The 16956-nt window shown below is 39.6% G+C and overlaps 1 protein-coding gene across 1 annotated transcript in view; it reads left to right on the top strand.

Moving 5' to 3' along the window:
- The window catches only part of hip1r.S (huntingtin interacting protein 1 related S homeolog), a gene marked incomplete at its 3' end in the record, with an annotated part of 59483 nt that overhangs the window by 25900 nt on the left and 16627 nt on the right, over positions 1 to 16956 (top strand). Inside the window, 6 exon segments of the mRNA NM_001091500.1 lie at positions 587 to 648; positions 4024 to 4096; positions 4321 to 4504; positions 4588 to 4676; positions 13158 to 13274; positions 15143 to 15244. Of these exon segments, the coding sequence (NP_001084969.1) occupies positions 587 to 648; positions 4024 to 4096; positions 4321 to 4504; positions 4588 to 4676; positions 13158 to 13274; positions 15143 to 15244 (627 nt within the window).

The following is a 16956-nucleotide window of genomic DNA, read 5'->3' as shown; positions in this document are numbered from 1 at the left end:
TAAAGTGATACGACAAAGAAAGTATTTAAAGTGATATGTACTATTAATGATTGCAATACTGATCATGTGACATTTACCAGCTGTCTTTTCCTTATGTATACTTAAGGCGGTTTCTTGTTCAGTTTGTCACTTTGAGAAAGGCCTTGGGGAGGCCGAAACGTTAGTCCCATACAATAAATCTTATTTTTTATAAGTCCTGTGATTGCGGATCTTCTTGCAGTAGATATATATATATATATATATATATATATATATATATATATATATATATATATATATATATATATATATATATATATATATATATATATATATATATATATATATATATATATATATATATATATATATATATATATATATTATAGCATTTTCTTTGTGTGTATATGTCAGATGGTATAGTTGATGAACACTATATTATTTTTGACTCCTAGTGAAATATTCAGAAACAAAAGAAATGTACAGCACAATTTTTCTTTCTACCTTTTCATTTTAAAATCTCAATCTGGTTATTTCATATTTGTATTTTATGTACATACTTTAATATTTAGCACTGCTATATACTGCTTATTTTCTCTTCTATTAGGTTGTGGAAGAACTATTTCAGCAGACCTTTGGTCCTCCTAATGGTCTTATGAAAGATGACAGGTAAAAATTGATATTTCTCTATCGTCTTAGGGGGACACAGGGAATGATGGGGGTTCAGCTCCATCCTCCAGGAGGCAGGACACTTGCGTGCCAGTTCAGGCTTAACCCGACACACTGTACTTCTCATATTCAGTTTTTCAAGTGTCCTGCTACCGGGAGGGTGGACAATAACCTGTCAAATGATTCTGCAGTCAGCTTGTGGTTGACACCAGGGGTGATACCAAAAACAGGAATAACTGTTTTTAAAAGGTTAGCCCCCTACGAGGAGATTTCCACTGGGGTCATTTACTAGCCTGGGGGCCGTACCGACCACCCAGACGTCTACCTGCACTATTGTTAATACAGAAGGTCTGGCCTGTGTGGGGGGTAAATGACTTCTCCCTAATATATATATGAAAAATTATATTCTGGATGTCACTGTGAACAATTGCCCCCTCATTCAGCCATTACCTCTGCCTCCCCCCCTTCAGAAACTGTTCCCGCTGCAGGTACCTGTTTAGGTCCGTTTGTGCTGGCAGTCCTTCATGTGCATCCCCATAGGTGCCATTTTCTAAGAAGAGCATCGCTCACTCAAGAGGGACATCCATCTGTATACTTGGGGTGCTGGCACTCGGCAGCGGGGACTGGACTGGACGCAACTGCGTACCACAGACCTTCCTCCATCTTCAAGCGCGCTTTTTTGTAGGCGCACTGAATGCATGCGTGCTGGGTGGAACGTTACTGTGGGCATTTTGTTCACATAATCGCGATATGGCAGCATGTCACGATGAGCTCCCATGTACACTGGCTAACCCCGCATCCTCTACTCTCATGGCAGAAGGTAAACCAGGGGGGTTATTCACCAGGGCAGGGGGGGGGAAGTCCGCACAGCAAGGGTGAGGTATTTGGCTTGCACTAATTGCCTTCAAAAATTCCAAGGGACGCAGGGGGAGCATCTATGCAGATCTTGCACCATGGTGCAGGGGACAGCACTTGATTTTGAGATACAGAATAAGGAAAATACTACACAGGGCGCTCTTTGGGCAATACAGCTATCCCAGTCCCTGGCCTCTCTACAGGGACTCCTGGCCATTGCAGACAATTTAGGCAAGGCATTAGCTAAGCTTCAACATAAACCTAGTGGCAAGTGAAAACGCCCAGACGACGAAAAGGTGATTCTGCAGCCCAAGTGTTTTCTGAGGATTTAGCCCCAGAACAAATGTCGTCCCATTCAGAAGGCGAACTTTACTCAGCCGACTCGTCTTCTGCAGATGACGAGGAGGAACAAGGCGAGGGCAGAGACAAGGATAGCCCCCATGATGTAGACAGTATCATCAAATTGGTGCTTGAGGTTTTGAATATTACACAAAAGACACACAAACATAGGGAAGCACATAGTCTCTTCAAAAGGCAGCACAAGACTACAGTCTGTTTCCGAGAACATAAACAACTGCTTGGTATCATCCAAGATGAATGGAATGCACCTGAAAGAAAGTTTCAAGCAACCAAGAAGTTCACTAGGTCCTATCCTTTTCCTAAGGAACTTGTTGATAAGTGGTCAAACCCACCAGTGGTAGACGCACTGGTGTCCAGACTATCTAAGTCTACCACACTGCCTGTCACTGATGCAGCAGTGTTCATCCTTCAGACAGACGGCTAGAGGGATTCCTGAGAGTCATTTATTCCACTGCAGGATCAACACTACACCCCTGTCTTGCTTCTGCATGGGTCTAGAGCCATTCAAGCATGGTCCGAATCACTCATCAATGACATTCAGGGAGGTGTTCCCAGAACAGAACTACTGTCATCCGCACAAACAATCGCGGAGGCCGCCAGCTATCTCTGCGACACCACCTTAGACTCCTCACAGCTCATTTCCCGTTAAATCAGTTTCTCTGTAGTCGAAAGGGGGACACAGGGCTTCCCGCCCAGTGTCGAGCTATGGACCGTTTTTGGTTTTTACTGAATAAGTTTCCTAGTTCTGCCTATTGTTTAAGAATCTAATTATTGAGTAGCTGTTAGCAGCTTTGAAACAAACTGAATATTACAAGTACAGTGTGTGGGGTTAAGCCTGAACTGGCACGCCCCCTTAATTACTTCAAGTGTCCTGCCTCCTGGAGGATGGAGCTTAACCCCATCGTTCCCTGTGTCCCCCATTCGACTACAGAGAAACAGATTTAACAGTGAGTACAAAAATCCTGATTTTTTGGTACCTATTACAGTAATAATCATTTTGCTTCTAAAGGATTTCTCATAATTAAAAAAAAAAATGCTGGTCATAACATTAACACCAATGGGCAGATTTACTAACAATCTGTTTTTTCCATGAATTTCTAAAGATTTGTGGTTTTCCTATATATATTAATAAATCTTTAATTTTTACAAATTTTATAATACAAAAATTTGCCAGGTAAAACTTGTCGAGGTGCTATAGAAGACAATGTGAGTGGCCCTGCTATTATTGGACCAGTTTTAATAAATTTGAACTTTAAGGGGCAGATTTATCAAGGGTCGAAGTTAATTTGAGAGAATTTTCGAAGTAAACAAATTCAAATTCGAATTTTTTGGATACTTCGACTGTCGAATAGGATACTACGACTTCGACTTCGATTCGAAGTAAAATACTTTGAATATTCGACCATTCGATAATCAAAGTACTGTCTCTTTAAAAAAACTTCGACTTAAACCTGCTATGTTAGCCTATGGGGAACTTCTACAGCATTTTTCTACGTTTTTTGAAGCCAAAGTAAAATCGTTCGATCGTATGTTAAAATCATTCGAATCGTTCAATTCAAAATATTTAATCGTTCGATCAAACGATTTTACTTAGACCGCATAATACACAAATTTGACGAAGAAAGTTCGAATTCGAAGTATTTTAATCCATTTGCGAATTTCGAATTTGGAATTGTCCAAAAAACTTCAAGGGAACTTTATCTGATTCATACAGCGTTTGTTCATGCTTTTTAAATTTGTGTATTTAATAAATTTCATGACATTCATGGTTTTAAAGAAAGAGACTAAAATAAGACTGTTGATAAGTAGGCATCAACACTTTGCTTTTAAAGAAACGGTAACAAAATAGATTGAAAGCAATTGGTGAACAATCTGAAAACTGAGCTGAAAAAAGTGTTTGAAAGGTGAACAACCCCTTTAAATTTAAAGTTGAATGTTCCTGTCTTTGGTGTTTGATACTGGCAGCTCAGTAATCCAGGTACATTTCTCGGCAGCATCTGGGGAATATTAGAATCTATTGTATCAATCCTAACAGCTGCTTTTATTATAACTATTCCTAAGGAAATAGTTGCTTGCGTTTGTATAATTTGCCTTGACGTAAAATGGCTTTTCATTTTGTGCAGGGTTTTTTGTGTATAGCAATAATCTATTTATGTCTAGGGACCTTCAAATTGAAAATCTGAAGAAGGAAATAGAAATACTACGTGCTGAATTGGAGAAAATAAAGCTGGAGGTGAGAATACTTAAACAAGCATGCTAATGTTAGAATCGGAGGAATTTAGCAAAAGACAAAACACTCGATTAGCTTGCTGAAATGCTGAAGATAGATTTTTCTATAGATTTCTCTATATGTATCCATCTATCCATTTCTTCCACTGACCAAGCTTATGCATTTCTCCCTGATATGCAAGTACTCGTAATATTCATCCTCTCAAACTTCCCTTTTATGTTCAATAGGCACAAAAGTACATATTGCAGCTGAAAGGCCAAATCAACACACTGGAGGCTGAGCTAGAGGAACAGCGAAAACAGAAACAAAAGGCTTTAGTAGATAATGAACAGTTGCGGGTTGAGTTGGAGAATCTAAAGAAACAGCAGCTGGAAAATGACAAAACAAAAGGGATCCTCCTGGAAACGGAGAGTAGGTATCCAACTAAGGTGTTCTTTAAAAACCACTATGATTTTTGCATGACTAAGTTATATATACAATTGTGCTTTTGGTAGAAAAGATACAAGCAACAGATTTACGCTACACCAAACTGAAAGAAAAGCACAATGAGCTCATCAGTACCCACGCTGGACTACTTAGAAAGGTAGCTCATTTTATTTTCATCTTCTTTTTGTCCTTTTATGACTTGTCAATTTGGAAATAAGAGAATGTCAATTTATTAATTTACAGACAAACCACAATAAGGACACACTCGTGTCTAGATGATTAGTTGAAAAGTTATCTGTTGGTTAATAAGTGAGGCTTTGGACACACAGGCTGTTGTCCGCCTGTGTATTTTTGCAATCTGAGAGAACAGTTTGATTTGAATCAGATCAGTCTGTTTGTGGTCACACACTGACCTCAGCTTCAGCTCCGCTTTGTGTGACTCCACACAGGCTAATCAAATTCAAATCAATGGAGCTGGGGCATTGAGCAGATCTGCTTCTCTCAGCCTTCAAAAATACGCAGTCTGACAACATCCGCTGACAACAGCTGTCTGCCATTTGCCTAAGGGCACAATTTATTAACCCTCTGATGCTTATTTGAAAAGTTATCTATCAGGTTTTTAAGTGTGTTTTACTCTACATTCAGAAAAACGGTTGGAACAGTCAGACATTGATACATTTTAAACTGCTTTTACATAAGGTGCAAGTGTGCCTATTGTTAAATTCTAATTTTGCCCCATTATCATTATGTAGATAAGATTTATTTTTTCCCTATAATATTCCTTTTTCCTTAGCCATTGTAACTCACTAGTGTTTTAATATCTTCCTGAATTTCCACTGACATACATGACCAACATTAGTAAATTGCCTTTATACCCTGTATATCTGAAAACTACGCAACCTTATATATACACTTGTATGACAGTAAACTAGTAAATATGGTAGACCAGGAGCGCCCTTACTTTACTAATGAAAGGTCTATTTTTAACCCTTTGCCTGCCAAGCACGTACGCTGTACGTTCTGGCAGGCAAGGGCTCAGACTGCCAAACACGTACCTCGTACGTTGTTTGGAATTTCCAGCTTTCTAGTGTGATCTGCGGCTCGCAGGGGAAGGAAACAGCCGCAGATCACTTTGCAACCCCCTAGGCAACGAGCACCCGGTCCTCGACCCCCTGCTGGCCCCACCGATCGACCCCCCACCCGACCCCAAGATGCGCCGACCCACACACACTTACTGTGTCGGGTTTCAGCCAACTTTGTTTTCTTCTGTGATCGCGCTCCTGGGAAAAGCCGCAGATGACTTGCCAGCCCCTTAGGCAACGAGTTCGGGTCCTCAGTCGCCTGCTGGCCCCACGATCATTCCCCCACGTGACCCCCAAGCAGCACCAACGTCAGCTGACACGTGGCTGCTTCTGGGGTAAGAAATCCTGCCTCCCAGCACCGCCCCCCTTCTTCTCTGCTGGTGCTGATCTGCCTGGGAGCCTTCCTGCTGCGGACCTCCAGTGGTGTTCGAGAGGGGGAGACTTTGCCTATCCCCAGGTACAAAATTTACTTTATTACACTTTGTTTTTATCAAACTTGTTTTTTTTTTTACTTTCTTCAATTTCTCACTTCTTTCCCCCACTATATTTGTATATTTGTATAACCATATACCCACACCAATACTCACATATATACACACACTCCTTTGCAAGAGTATACACCTGCATAATTATATTTATTTGCTGTCATTTTATTATTTTTGCTTTTTCTGTGATTTTTTTATTGAATATTCTGTTCTGTTTTGCTTATGTATCTTTAGTATTGTTTTGCTGTTTGGTGCTTTGGTATAGAAATATATATTTTACTTTGTTTGATCTGTCAGAATATGTACTTTCCAAAAATATGTGGTTTTCTAGGTTTTTTTTACAGTTTGGGGGTCTTACGGCACATAACGCACAGTTGGGGTTCTCTTTTCAGCAGATGAGTTGGCCGGCTTGAAAATTCATATGCACATTTTTCATTCTGGGTCCGTACACACCACATACTTTGGTAAAGCTATGCATATTGGTCATCAAACTATTCAGTAGACCTCTGACGTCCATGTTTAGGGTGATTTTTCTTTGTACGTAAAACATTGTGTGAGATAAATGCAGAAAACTGCAACATTTTTAGGCGATTTTCAGAAATGTTGTAAAAACCTCTATGTTTAGAAAAGCTTTGCAGTTTGGTAGTTTGGTGTAGAAAGAGATCTTTATCTGTGTTGGATTCGTCAGAATGTGTACTTTCCAAAAATATATGTTTTGGGGGGGGGTTTTTGCTGTTAGGAGGGTCTTGAGGCACATAATATGAAGTCAAGGGTCTATGTTCACAGAAGGCGAATTGGCAGCGGAGAAAACTCATATGCACTATTTTAATTTAGGGTCCGTACATGCCAGCTGCCTTGGTATATCTATGCATATTGGGCATCAAACTGTTCAGTAGACCCTTGGCATCAGTATTTATGGTGTTTTACAATTTTATGTAAGAAATTGGGTGAGATAAATGCGGCCAATTGCAATATGTTTAGGCAATTTTCAGAAATGTAAAAACTGTTGCTTTTATCGCCAAATTTAGGAAAGGCTTGCGACTTGGTACTTTGGAGTACAAAGACATGCATACCCAATTTGGATTTGTGGAAATGTGTACTTTCCGAAAATATATGGTTTTCTGGGATGAATGTACTCTTTTCTGCCTTTGCTCCCCCCCAAAACTATGTATGTGTTAATTTTTCAGTACCTGAAATGACAGACCATATGGGGGTCTTGTTTTGGGGCCCCTATATGCCATGTGCTTGGGTACACCTATACATATTGGGCATCAAACTGTTCAGAGGACCCTAGGCTTTCATATTAGGGGTGATTTGTCTTGATACCTAAACGTATGTGGGAAATACGATGCTGCATGTTGGAAATTTTGAGGTGATTTTTGGAAATGTCACCAAAGTCACCAAATTTAGGAATGGTTTGCAGCTTGGTGCTATGGAGTCAAAAGACATACATACCCAATTTAGATTCGTGGGAATGTGTACTTTCCGAAAATATATGGTTTTCTGGGGTGAACTTACTGTTTTCTACTTTTGCCCCCCCCCCCCCAAAACGATGTAAATGTGTTGATTTTGCAGTACCTGAAATGACAGACCATATGGGGGTGTTCCTTTTGGGGCCCCTGTATGCCACGTTCTTGGGTACACCTATACATATTGGGCATCAAACTGTTCAGAGGACCCTAGGCTTTCATATTTGGGGTGATTTCTCTTGATACCTAAAAGTATGTGGGTAATACGATGCTGCAGGGTAGATATTTTGAAGTCATTTTTGGAAATGTCCCCAAAATGACCAAATTTAGGAATGGTTTGCGGCTTGGTACTTTGGAGTACAAAGACATGCATACCCAATTTAGATCCGTGGGAATGTGTACTTTCCGAAAATATATGGTTTTCTGGGGTGAACTTACTTTTTTCTACATTTGCCCCCCTCAAAACAATGTAAATGTGTTGATTTTGCAGTACCTGAAATGACAGACCATATGGGGGTCTTCGTTTTGGGGCCCCTATACGCCAAGTGCTTGGGTACACCTATACATATTGGCATCAAACTGTTCAGAGGACCCCAGGCTTTCATATTTGGGGTGATTTGTCTTGATACCTAAAAGTATGTGGGTAATAGATGCTGCAGGGTAGATATTTTGAAGTCATTTTTGGAAATGTCCCCAAAATCACCAAATTTAGGAATGGTTTGCGGCTTGGTACTTTGGCGTAGAAAGACATGCATACCCAATTTGGATTCGTGGGAATGTGTACTTTCCGAAAATATATGGTTTTCTGGGGTGAACTTACTGTTTTCTACATTTGCCCCCCTCAAAACAATGTAAATGTGTTGATTTTGCAGTACCTGAAATGACAGACCATATGGGGGTCTTCCTTTTGGGGCCTCTATACGCCACGTGCTTGGGTACACCTATACATATTGGGCATCAAACTGTTCAGAGGACCCCAGGCTTTCATATTTGGGGTGATTTGTCTTGATACCTAAAAGTATGTGGGTAATACGATGCTGCAGGGTAGATATTTTGAAGTCATTTTTGGAAATGTCCCCAAAATCACCAAATTTAGGAATGGTTTGCGGCTTGGTACTTTGGAGTACAAAGACATGCATACCCAATTTAGATCCGTGGGAATGTGTACTTTCCGAAAATATATGGTTTTCTGGGGTGAACTTACTTTTTTCTACATTTGCCCCCCTCAAAACAATGTAAATGTGTTGATTTTGCAGTACCTGAAATGACAGACCATATGGGGGTCTTCCTTTTGGGGCCCCTATACGCCACGTGCTTGGGTACACCTATACATGTTGGGCATCAAACTGTTCAGAGGACCCCAGGCTTTCATATTTGGGGTGATTTGTCTTGATACCTAAAAGTATGTGGGTAATACAATGCTGCAGGGTAGATATTTTGAAGTCATTTTTGGAAATGTCCCCAAAATCACCAAATTTAGGAATGGTTTGCGGCTTGGTACTTTGGCGTAGAAAGACATGCATACCCAATTTGGATTCGTGGGAATGTGTACTTTCCGAAAATATATGGTTTTCTGGGGTGAACTTACTTTTTTTCTACTTTTGCCCCCCCCCCAAAACGATGTAAATGTGTTGATTTTGCAGTACCTGAAATGACAGACTATATGGGGGTCTTCCTTTTGGGGCCCCTGTATGCCACGTGCTTGGGTACACCTATACATATCGGGCATCAAACTGTTCAGAGGACCCTAGGCTTTCATATTTGGGGTGATTTGTCTTGATACCTAAAAGTATGTGGGTAATACAATGCTGCAGGGTAGATATTTTGAAGACATTTTTGGAAATGTCCCCAAAATCACCAAATTTAGGAATGGTTTGCGGCTTGGTACTTTGTAGTAGAAAGACATGCATACCCAATTTAGATTCGTGGGAATGTGTACTTTCCGAAAATATATGGTTTTCTGGGGTGAACTTACTTTTTTCTACCTTTGCCCCCCCCCCAAAACGATGTAAATGTGTTGATTTTGCAGTACCTGAAATGACAGAACATACAAGGGGGGGGTCTTCATTTTAGGGCCCCTATATGCCAAGTGCTTGGGTACACCTATACATATTGGGCATCAAACTGTTCAGAGGACCCTAGGCTTTCATATTTGGGGTGATTTCTCCTGATACCTAAAAGTATGTGGGTAATACGATGCTGCAGAGTAGATATTTTGAGGTGATTTTTGGAAATGTCACCAAAATCAACAAATTTAGGAATGGTTTGCGGCTTGGTACTTTGGTGTAGAAAGACATGCATACCCAATTTGGATTTGTGGGAATGTGTACTTTCCGAAAATATATGGTTTTCTGGGGTGAACTTACTGTTTTCTACTTTTGCACCCCCCAAAACGATGTAAATGTGTTGCTTTTGCAGTAACTAAAATGACAGAATATATGGGGGTCTTCCTTTTGGGGCCCCTGTATGCCACGTGCTTGGGTACACCTATACATATCGGGCATCAAACTGTTCAGAGGACCCTAGGCTTTCATATTTGGGGTGATTTCTCTTGAGACCTAAAAGTATGTGGGTAATACGATGCTGCAGGGTAGATATTTTGAGGTGATTTTTGGAAATGTCACCAAAATCACCAAATTTAGGAATGATTTGCGGCTTGGTACTTTGGTGTAGAAAGACATGCATACCCAATTTGGATTCATTGGAATGTGTACTTTCCGAAAATATATGGTTTTCTGGGGTGAACTTACTGTTTTCTACTTTTGCCCCCCCCAAAACGATGTAAATGTGTTGATTTTGCAGTACCTGAAATGACAGACTATATGGGGGTCTTCCTTTTGGGGCCCCTGTATGCCACGTGCTTGGGTACACCTATACATATTGGGCATCAAACTGTTCAGAGGACCCTAGGCTTTCATATTTGGGGTGATTTCTCTTGATACCTAAAAGTATGTGGGTAATACGATGCTGCAGGGTAGATATTTTGAGGGGATTTTTGGAAATGTCCCCAAAATCACCAAATTTAGGAATGGTTTGCGGCTTGGTACTTTGGCGTAGAAAGACATGCATACCCAATTTGGATTCGTGGGGATGTTTACTTTCCGAAAATATATGGTTTTCTGGGGTGAACTTACTGTTTTCTACTTTTGCCCCCCCAAAACGATGTAAATGTGTTGATTTTGCAGTACCTGAAATGATAGACTATATGGGGGTCTTCCTTTTGGGGCCACTGTATGCCACGTGCTTGGGTACACCTATACATATCGGGCATCAAACTGTTCAGAGGACCCTAGGCTTTCATATTTGGGGTGATTTCTCTTGATACCTAAAAGTATGTGGGTAATACGATGCTGCAGGGTAGATATTTTGAGGTGATTTTTGGAAATGTCACCAAAATCACCAAATTTAGGAATGATTTGCGGCTTGGTACTTTGGCGTAGAAAGACATGCATACCCAATTTGGATTCGTGGGGATGTGTACTTTCCGAAAATATATGGTTTTCTGGGGTGAACTTACTGTTTTCTACTTTTGCCCCCCCCAAAACGATGTAAATGTGTTGATTTTGCAGTACCTGAAATGACAGACTATATGGGGTCTTCCTTTTGGGGCCCCTGTATGCCACGTGCTTGGGTACACCTATACATATCGGGCATCAAACTGTTCAGAGGACCCTAGGCTTTCATATTTGGGGTGATTTCTCTTGATACCTAAAAGTATGTGGGTAATACGATGCTGCAGGGTAGATATTTTGAGGTGAATTTTGGAAATATCACCAAAATCACCAAATTTAGGAATGATTTGCGGCTTGGTACTTTGGCGTAGAAAGACATGCATACCCAATTTGAATTCGTGGGAATGTGTACTTTAGGAAAATATATGGTTTTCTGGGGTGAACTTACTGTTTTCTACTTTTGCCCCCCCAAAACAATGTAAATGTGTTGATTTTGCAGTACCTGAAATGTCAGACTATATGGGGGTCTTCCTTTTAGGGCCCCTGTATGCCACGTGCTTGGGTACACCTATACATATTGGGCATCAAACTGTTCAGAGGACCCTAGGCTTTCATATTTGGGGTGATTTCTCTTGATACCTAAAAGTATGTGGGTAATACGCTGCTGCAGGGTAGCTATTTTGAGGTGATTTTTGGAAATGTCACCAAAATCACCAAATTTAGGAATAGTTTGCGGCTTGGTACTTTGGCGTAGAAAGACATGCATACCCAATTTGGATTCAGAGGAATGTGTACTTTCCAAAAATATATGGTTTTCTGGGGTGAACGTACTTTTTCTATCTTTGCCGCCCCCCAAAACGATGTAAATGTGTTGATTTTGCAGTATCTGAAATGACAGAACAAACGGGGGGTCTTCCTTTTGGGGCCTCCTATGCCACGTGCTTGGGTACATCTATTCATATTGGGCATCAAACTGTTCAGTGGACCCAGGATTTTATATTTGGGGTGTTTTACATTGATACCTAATGATGTGTGGGAGATATGTTGCTGTAGAGTGGAAGCTTTGAGGTCATTTTTCAAAATATTCACCAATTTCTATAAAACATTATAACTTTAGGAAACAATTGCAACTTGGTGGTTTGGAGTACAAAGATATTTCTACCCATTTTTGATTCACCAGAATCTGTTCTTTCTAGTAATGGGTAGTTTTCTAGGGTAAACCTACTGTTAGCGGAATGTTTGGCCTTGAAATCAAAAGTATGCCGTTTGGGGAGTGTTGCTTTGGAAATTTGGTTGTGTACTGCTTGTAGATTTTGAGCTATACAAGTGAGAAATCTCCATAAAACTATATATATTTGGTATTGTCGCGTTCAGGAGACATAGACCTTTCTAAATCGGCTGTGTTCTCGTACATAAAATGAATGATGTTTCTGATATATGTGATTCTTCTTCGTGCAACATGATTTTTGTCATTTTATTTGACACTTAGAATCCAATATTTTTTTACAGAAGTAGAATTACACCAAAATTCTTGCATATTGTGAAAGTTCAGGTTGTCCTGAAAAAAACAATATATTGTTTTCCTGGGTTAACTAAAAGACCACCCCAGGAAAGGCCCTTAAAGTGAAAGAGTGCAAAATATCTAAAAACTGCTTGGCAGTAGATGTTCGCATCTAGGACAAAACGGCTGGCAGGGAAAGGGTTAATGATGATGTCTCATTGTAACCTACATCCGTAAAAGCATTTGTAAGCATTTTGTTCCATGGAAAATATTACTTAAATATTGATTTAAGAGAAAATGTTTTTTGCTATATTTAACAAACCACTATTTCTTATGTAACCTTAATGTAATAAATATCTGAATGAAGAGCATGAAATAGGAGGTTGCTTTAGACAAGCTGTTTGTTGACAATTCTTAAGCTCTACTGATCACCAGCTAAAGGTCTACTGGTAGATGCTGATCTACCTTTTGGACACCCCTGTGGTAGACCAAGATTATCAGCATTGAACCTGCTTATTTTTCTTATTTGATTGAATTGTGGATATATGAAAAAGGTGTGAAATGCACTAAATATTAAGGAGTATTATAAGTATGAGCATTGTCTGTTAGTGGACTTCAAAACATTTTACAATCTTTTATTTTTGTACAGAATGCTGATACAGCAAAGCAGTTAACAGTATCACAGCAGAATCAGGAAGAGGTGGCGAGTATCAAAGAACAGCTGGAATTTCAGATGGATCAAGTGAAACGAGAATCTGATTTGAAGGTTATTTGAAACAGTTCTATAGTTTTTAATGTGATTTGAGGTTTATTCACTATACACAATGGTCATTTTCCTGATTGTTCGTCACAGAACAATTAAAGATAGGGAGCAACCAGCTTGGTAACCCAACACTGTTAAGTTGAACTTAGTAGAAGGCATAATGCACCAACTGATACACATGCAAATAGTTTTCTGTTTGCTCTCAGATGTTTAAAGGGAACCTGTCATTGGAAAACATGTTTTTTTTCAAAACGCATCAGTTAATAGTGCCACCCAATCAGAATTCTGCACTGAAATCCATTTCTCAAAAGAGCAAACAGATTTTTTTTATATACAGTTTTGAAATCTGACATGAGGCTAGACATTTTGTCAATTTCCCAGCTGCCCCTGGTCATGTGACTTGTGCCTGCACTTTAGGAGAGAAATGCTTTCTGGCAGGCTGCTGTTTTTCCTTCTCCGTGTAACTGAATGTGTCTCAGTGGGACATGGGTTTTTACTATTGAGTGTTGTTCTTAGATCTACCAGGCAGCTGTTATCATGTGTTAGGGAGCTGCTATCTGGTTCCCTTCCCATTGTTCTTTTGTTTGGCTGCTGGGGGGGGGGGGAAAGGGAGGGGGTGATATCACTCCAACTTGCAGAACAGCAGTAAAGAGTGATTGAAGTTTATCAGAGCACAAGTCACATGACTTGGGGCAGCTGGGAAATTGACAATATGTCTAGCCCCATGTAAGATTTCAAAATTGAATATAAAAAAATCTGTCAATCCAGTTCTAGGAGGCAGAAACAGGATTTAATTCATCTGAAGATGGTGCTTATTCTGAAGTTACAGAGCTGGTGCCAAGGAACATCATCAGATGTCGGCATCATTAGAGGCACAGATCTTCAATACTAAAAAGGCTGTCATGGCTATGGACTACTATCGTGCCTAAAACAAGAAAAGTGTAGTATTTCTAGCCTAAAGATTGCCATACATGGACTGATAAAAGTCCCTCTGGACCAAGTTGGCAGCTTATACCATGTATAGGGCTGCTTGACCAAAAGTCATCCAGATATTAAAGGGCATCTATCACAGCCAAAATCAAATACAGGAGCTTGCTCAGATTGTAGCGCTGCATTGAGTATTCTACCCAGAATGCCTTGTTTTAGTAAACTCCTCCACTAGAAGTATCACAAGATTTCCCTTTCTTGTCCCCTGCTGGTGATGTTATTATGCAAATGAAGGGCACACACCAACTTCCAGAAGGTGGCAGCACTACTGAACAGCAGCTAACACAGAGGTTTGGCTGATTTAAAAATAGTTTAGAAGGGTTGATAAGCAACCAAGGAATTTCAACTGAGCATGTGCGAGATTTCAGAGCTACAGTTGGCTGGGAAGATATAGGTTGGAGGAGCCAGTGAAATCCAAGACGCCTGCCTCAGCTAGAACTGCAGTGGAGATAGGGGAGAACTTGCAGAAGGTATAGTGAGCTGATAATTTACATTATACAAACAAATCGGTTTTCTTGAACTTTCACATAGTGTATTTACTTAGTAAATGATTTTAGTTATGATTGGTGCACTTTAAGTAGATAAAAAAAAAAATTGCATGGGGTGAGGGCTACACTGGCTTGTTAGTGCCTCTGTATGACCCAATGCATGATTTGATTGTTGGACCAATGGCCAATAATTGGATCATGCTGATATGGCTCTTCAAGTGGGTTGCCAGTTGCCCCCAGATCCTCTTGTTTGGTGATGTCTGGTACTGTATGACCACCTTATTCAAGGATTCAGAAAGAGCAGTACTTCTCAATTGACACATTTTTCTGCCAGATTTTGAGTAAACAATCATTCAAATAATTTTATAAATCTTTAATTTCTGTTTATATATCCAGTTGGAAGACCAAAGTTTTCAGATTGAACAGCTTAAATCAGAAATTGAAGCCAAGAAAAAGGAATTGTTACTTATCCAGCAATCTCTTTCAAGTACTGAGGAGGTGGGTAGTGTGTGCCACTGAGGTTACCAAAGACAAAATTATTATTATTATACTATGCTAATATTAATTATGAGAAGGATTTTGTAAATCAACTTCAAATCCTCATACAGTGTGATAACTGACAAGTGAAGTTTGCAGTTGAGGACATTTTTAATAAAACTTAGTTTTTTTGGTAAAAATGAGAAAAAAAATTTGGTTCTCAATGTTTTTCTGTGAATATCTACATGATGCAACTTTTATTAAATCCAGCTTTTATTTAAGGCTTTATTCAATTCCCGGGTAAAGCAGGGCCGGATTTACATAGAGGGCGCCCCTAGGCCCACTGTCATTCATCACCCCTGTGCCCTTCAATTTATTTGTGCAAATTTTCATCATCAATGGGGAAATGTAAAAAATGATTGTATCTCCAGCTCATCCCCACTGTTTTTTAACCAATGTGGGTGTGGTTGGGCAGCATGCCGCCCCCCTAAAATCCTGCCACCCTAGGCCCGGGCCTAGGTGGCCTTTCCACAAATCCGGGCCTGGGGTAAAGGCTTTTTACTGCAGTAGCCAGTTATAATATTATAGGGTACAACATAAGTGGATTAAAGGTGATACCTTTATTGGCTAATTTGTGTAGCAAGGGAAAGCTGCACCCTGTACTTAGTATGGCCACCCACACTGAGGCTATATAAGCCTATACATTTAGTGAGGGAAACAAATTTCTCATGAAAGATGCTCACATGTTGTAAATTTTACAACAAAAAGTCTGTTGTAAAATTAACAGCACATATTTGAGCTAAAGCATTTAAATTATGGATTTGGTACATCCCTAGGTTTTATATTGGCCCTGCTGACCTTAATCAACTCACCCAACCAAAGACACATTGTGATCATATATCCCCCTTATTTACCCTATTTATTTTATGTTTCATATTTTATGTTTTGTTACATACCTAATGGGTTTTTTTTTTTTTTTTTGATAACTGCACTCTCAGATTTCTTTAAGGATATTAGCACATGAGGGGTTTTTTACACACGTGATAAAGCTGTGCTAAAGCAGGTGACAAAGTCTCCTGCAAATGCCTTCGCCTCACCTAAACTTTAGATTGCTGCAAATAAAATACATAACTAGTCTGGCTTGACCATGGAAAAATACAAAGCAATTGTAGTTAATTGTGGGAAAGCAATTACACACAATTAAAGGAACAGTTCATTGTAAAAATAAAAACTGGGAAGATAGGCTGTTCAAAATTAAAAAAATGTTTTTAATATAGTTAGTTATCCAAAAATGGAATGTATAAAGGCTGTAGTGAATGGATGTCTAACATAACCGAAAAGAGTCAGTCAGCGACTTGAAGGGGAGCCACATGGGACATAACTGTTCAGTGAGTTTGCAATTGATCTTTGGCATTCAGCTCAGATTCAAAAGCAACAGTTATGGCCCATGTGGCCCTCCCTCATGTCACTGATTGGTTACTGTTTGGTAACCAGTCAGTGGAAACCAAGAGAGCTGCAAAGCAAGAAGTAGTGTTCTGTTATGTTAGACATCCAGTCACTCCAGCCTTTATACATTACATTTTTGGCTAACTAACTATATTAGAAACATTTTTTATTTTGCACATCCTATCTATTTACCCAGTTTTTATTTTTACACTGAACAATAATTTTAAGACAGATTTCTATTAGCAATGTTTTACTTTCAGGGATGCAAAGATTAGGCAAGAAAAACA

The sequence above is a fragment of the Xenopus laevis genome, chromosome 1S (assembly GCF_017654675.1).
Source record: "Xenopus laevis strain J_2021 chromosome 1S, Xenopus_laevis_v10.1, whole genome shotgun sequence".
NCBI lineage: Eukaryota > Metazoa > Chordata > Amphibia > Anura > Pipidae > Xenopus > Xenopus laevis.
The sequence above is the reverse complement of the archived record's forward strand: the minus strand, read 5'-3'. Positions and strand labels throughout refer to the sequence as shown.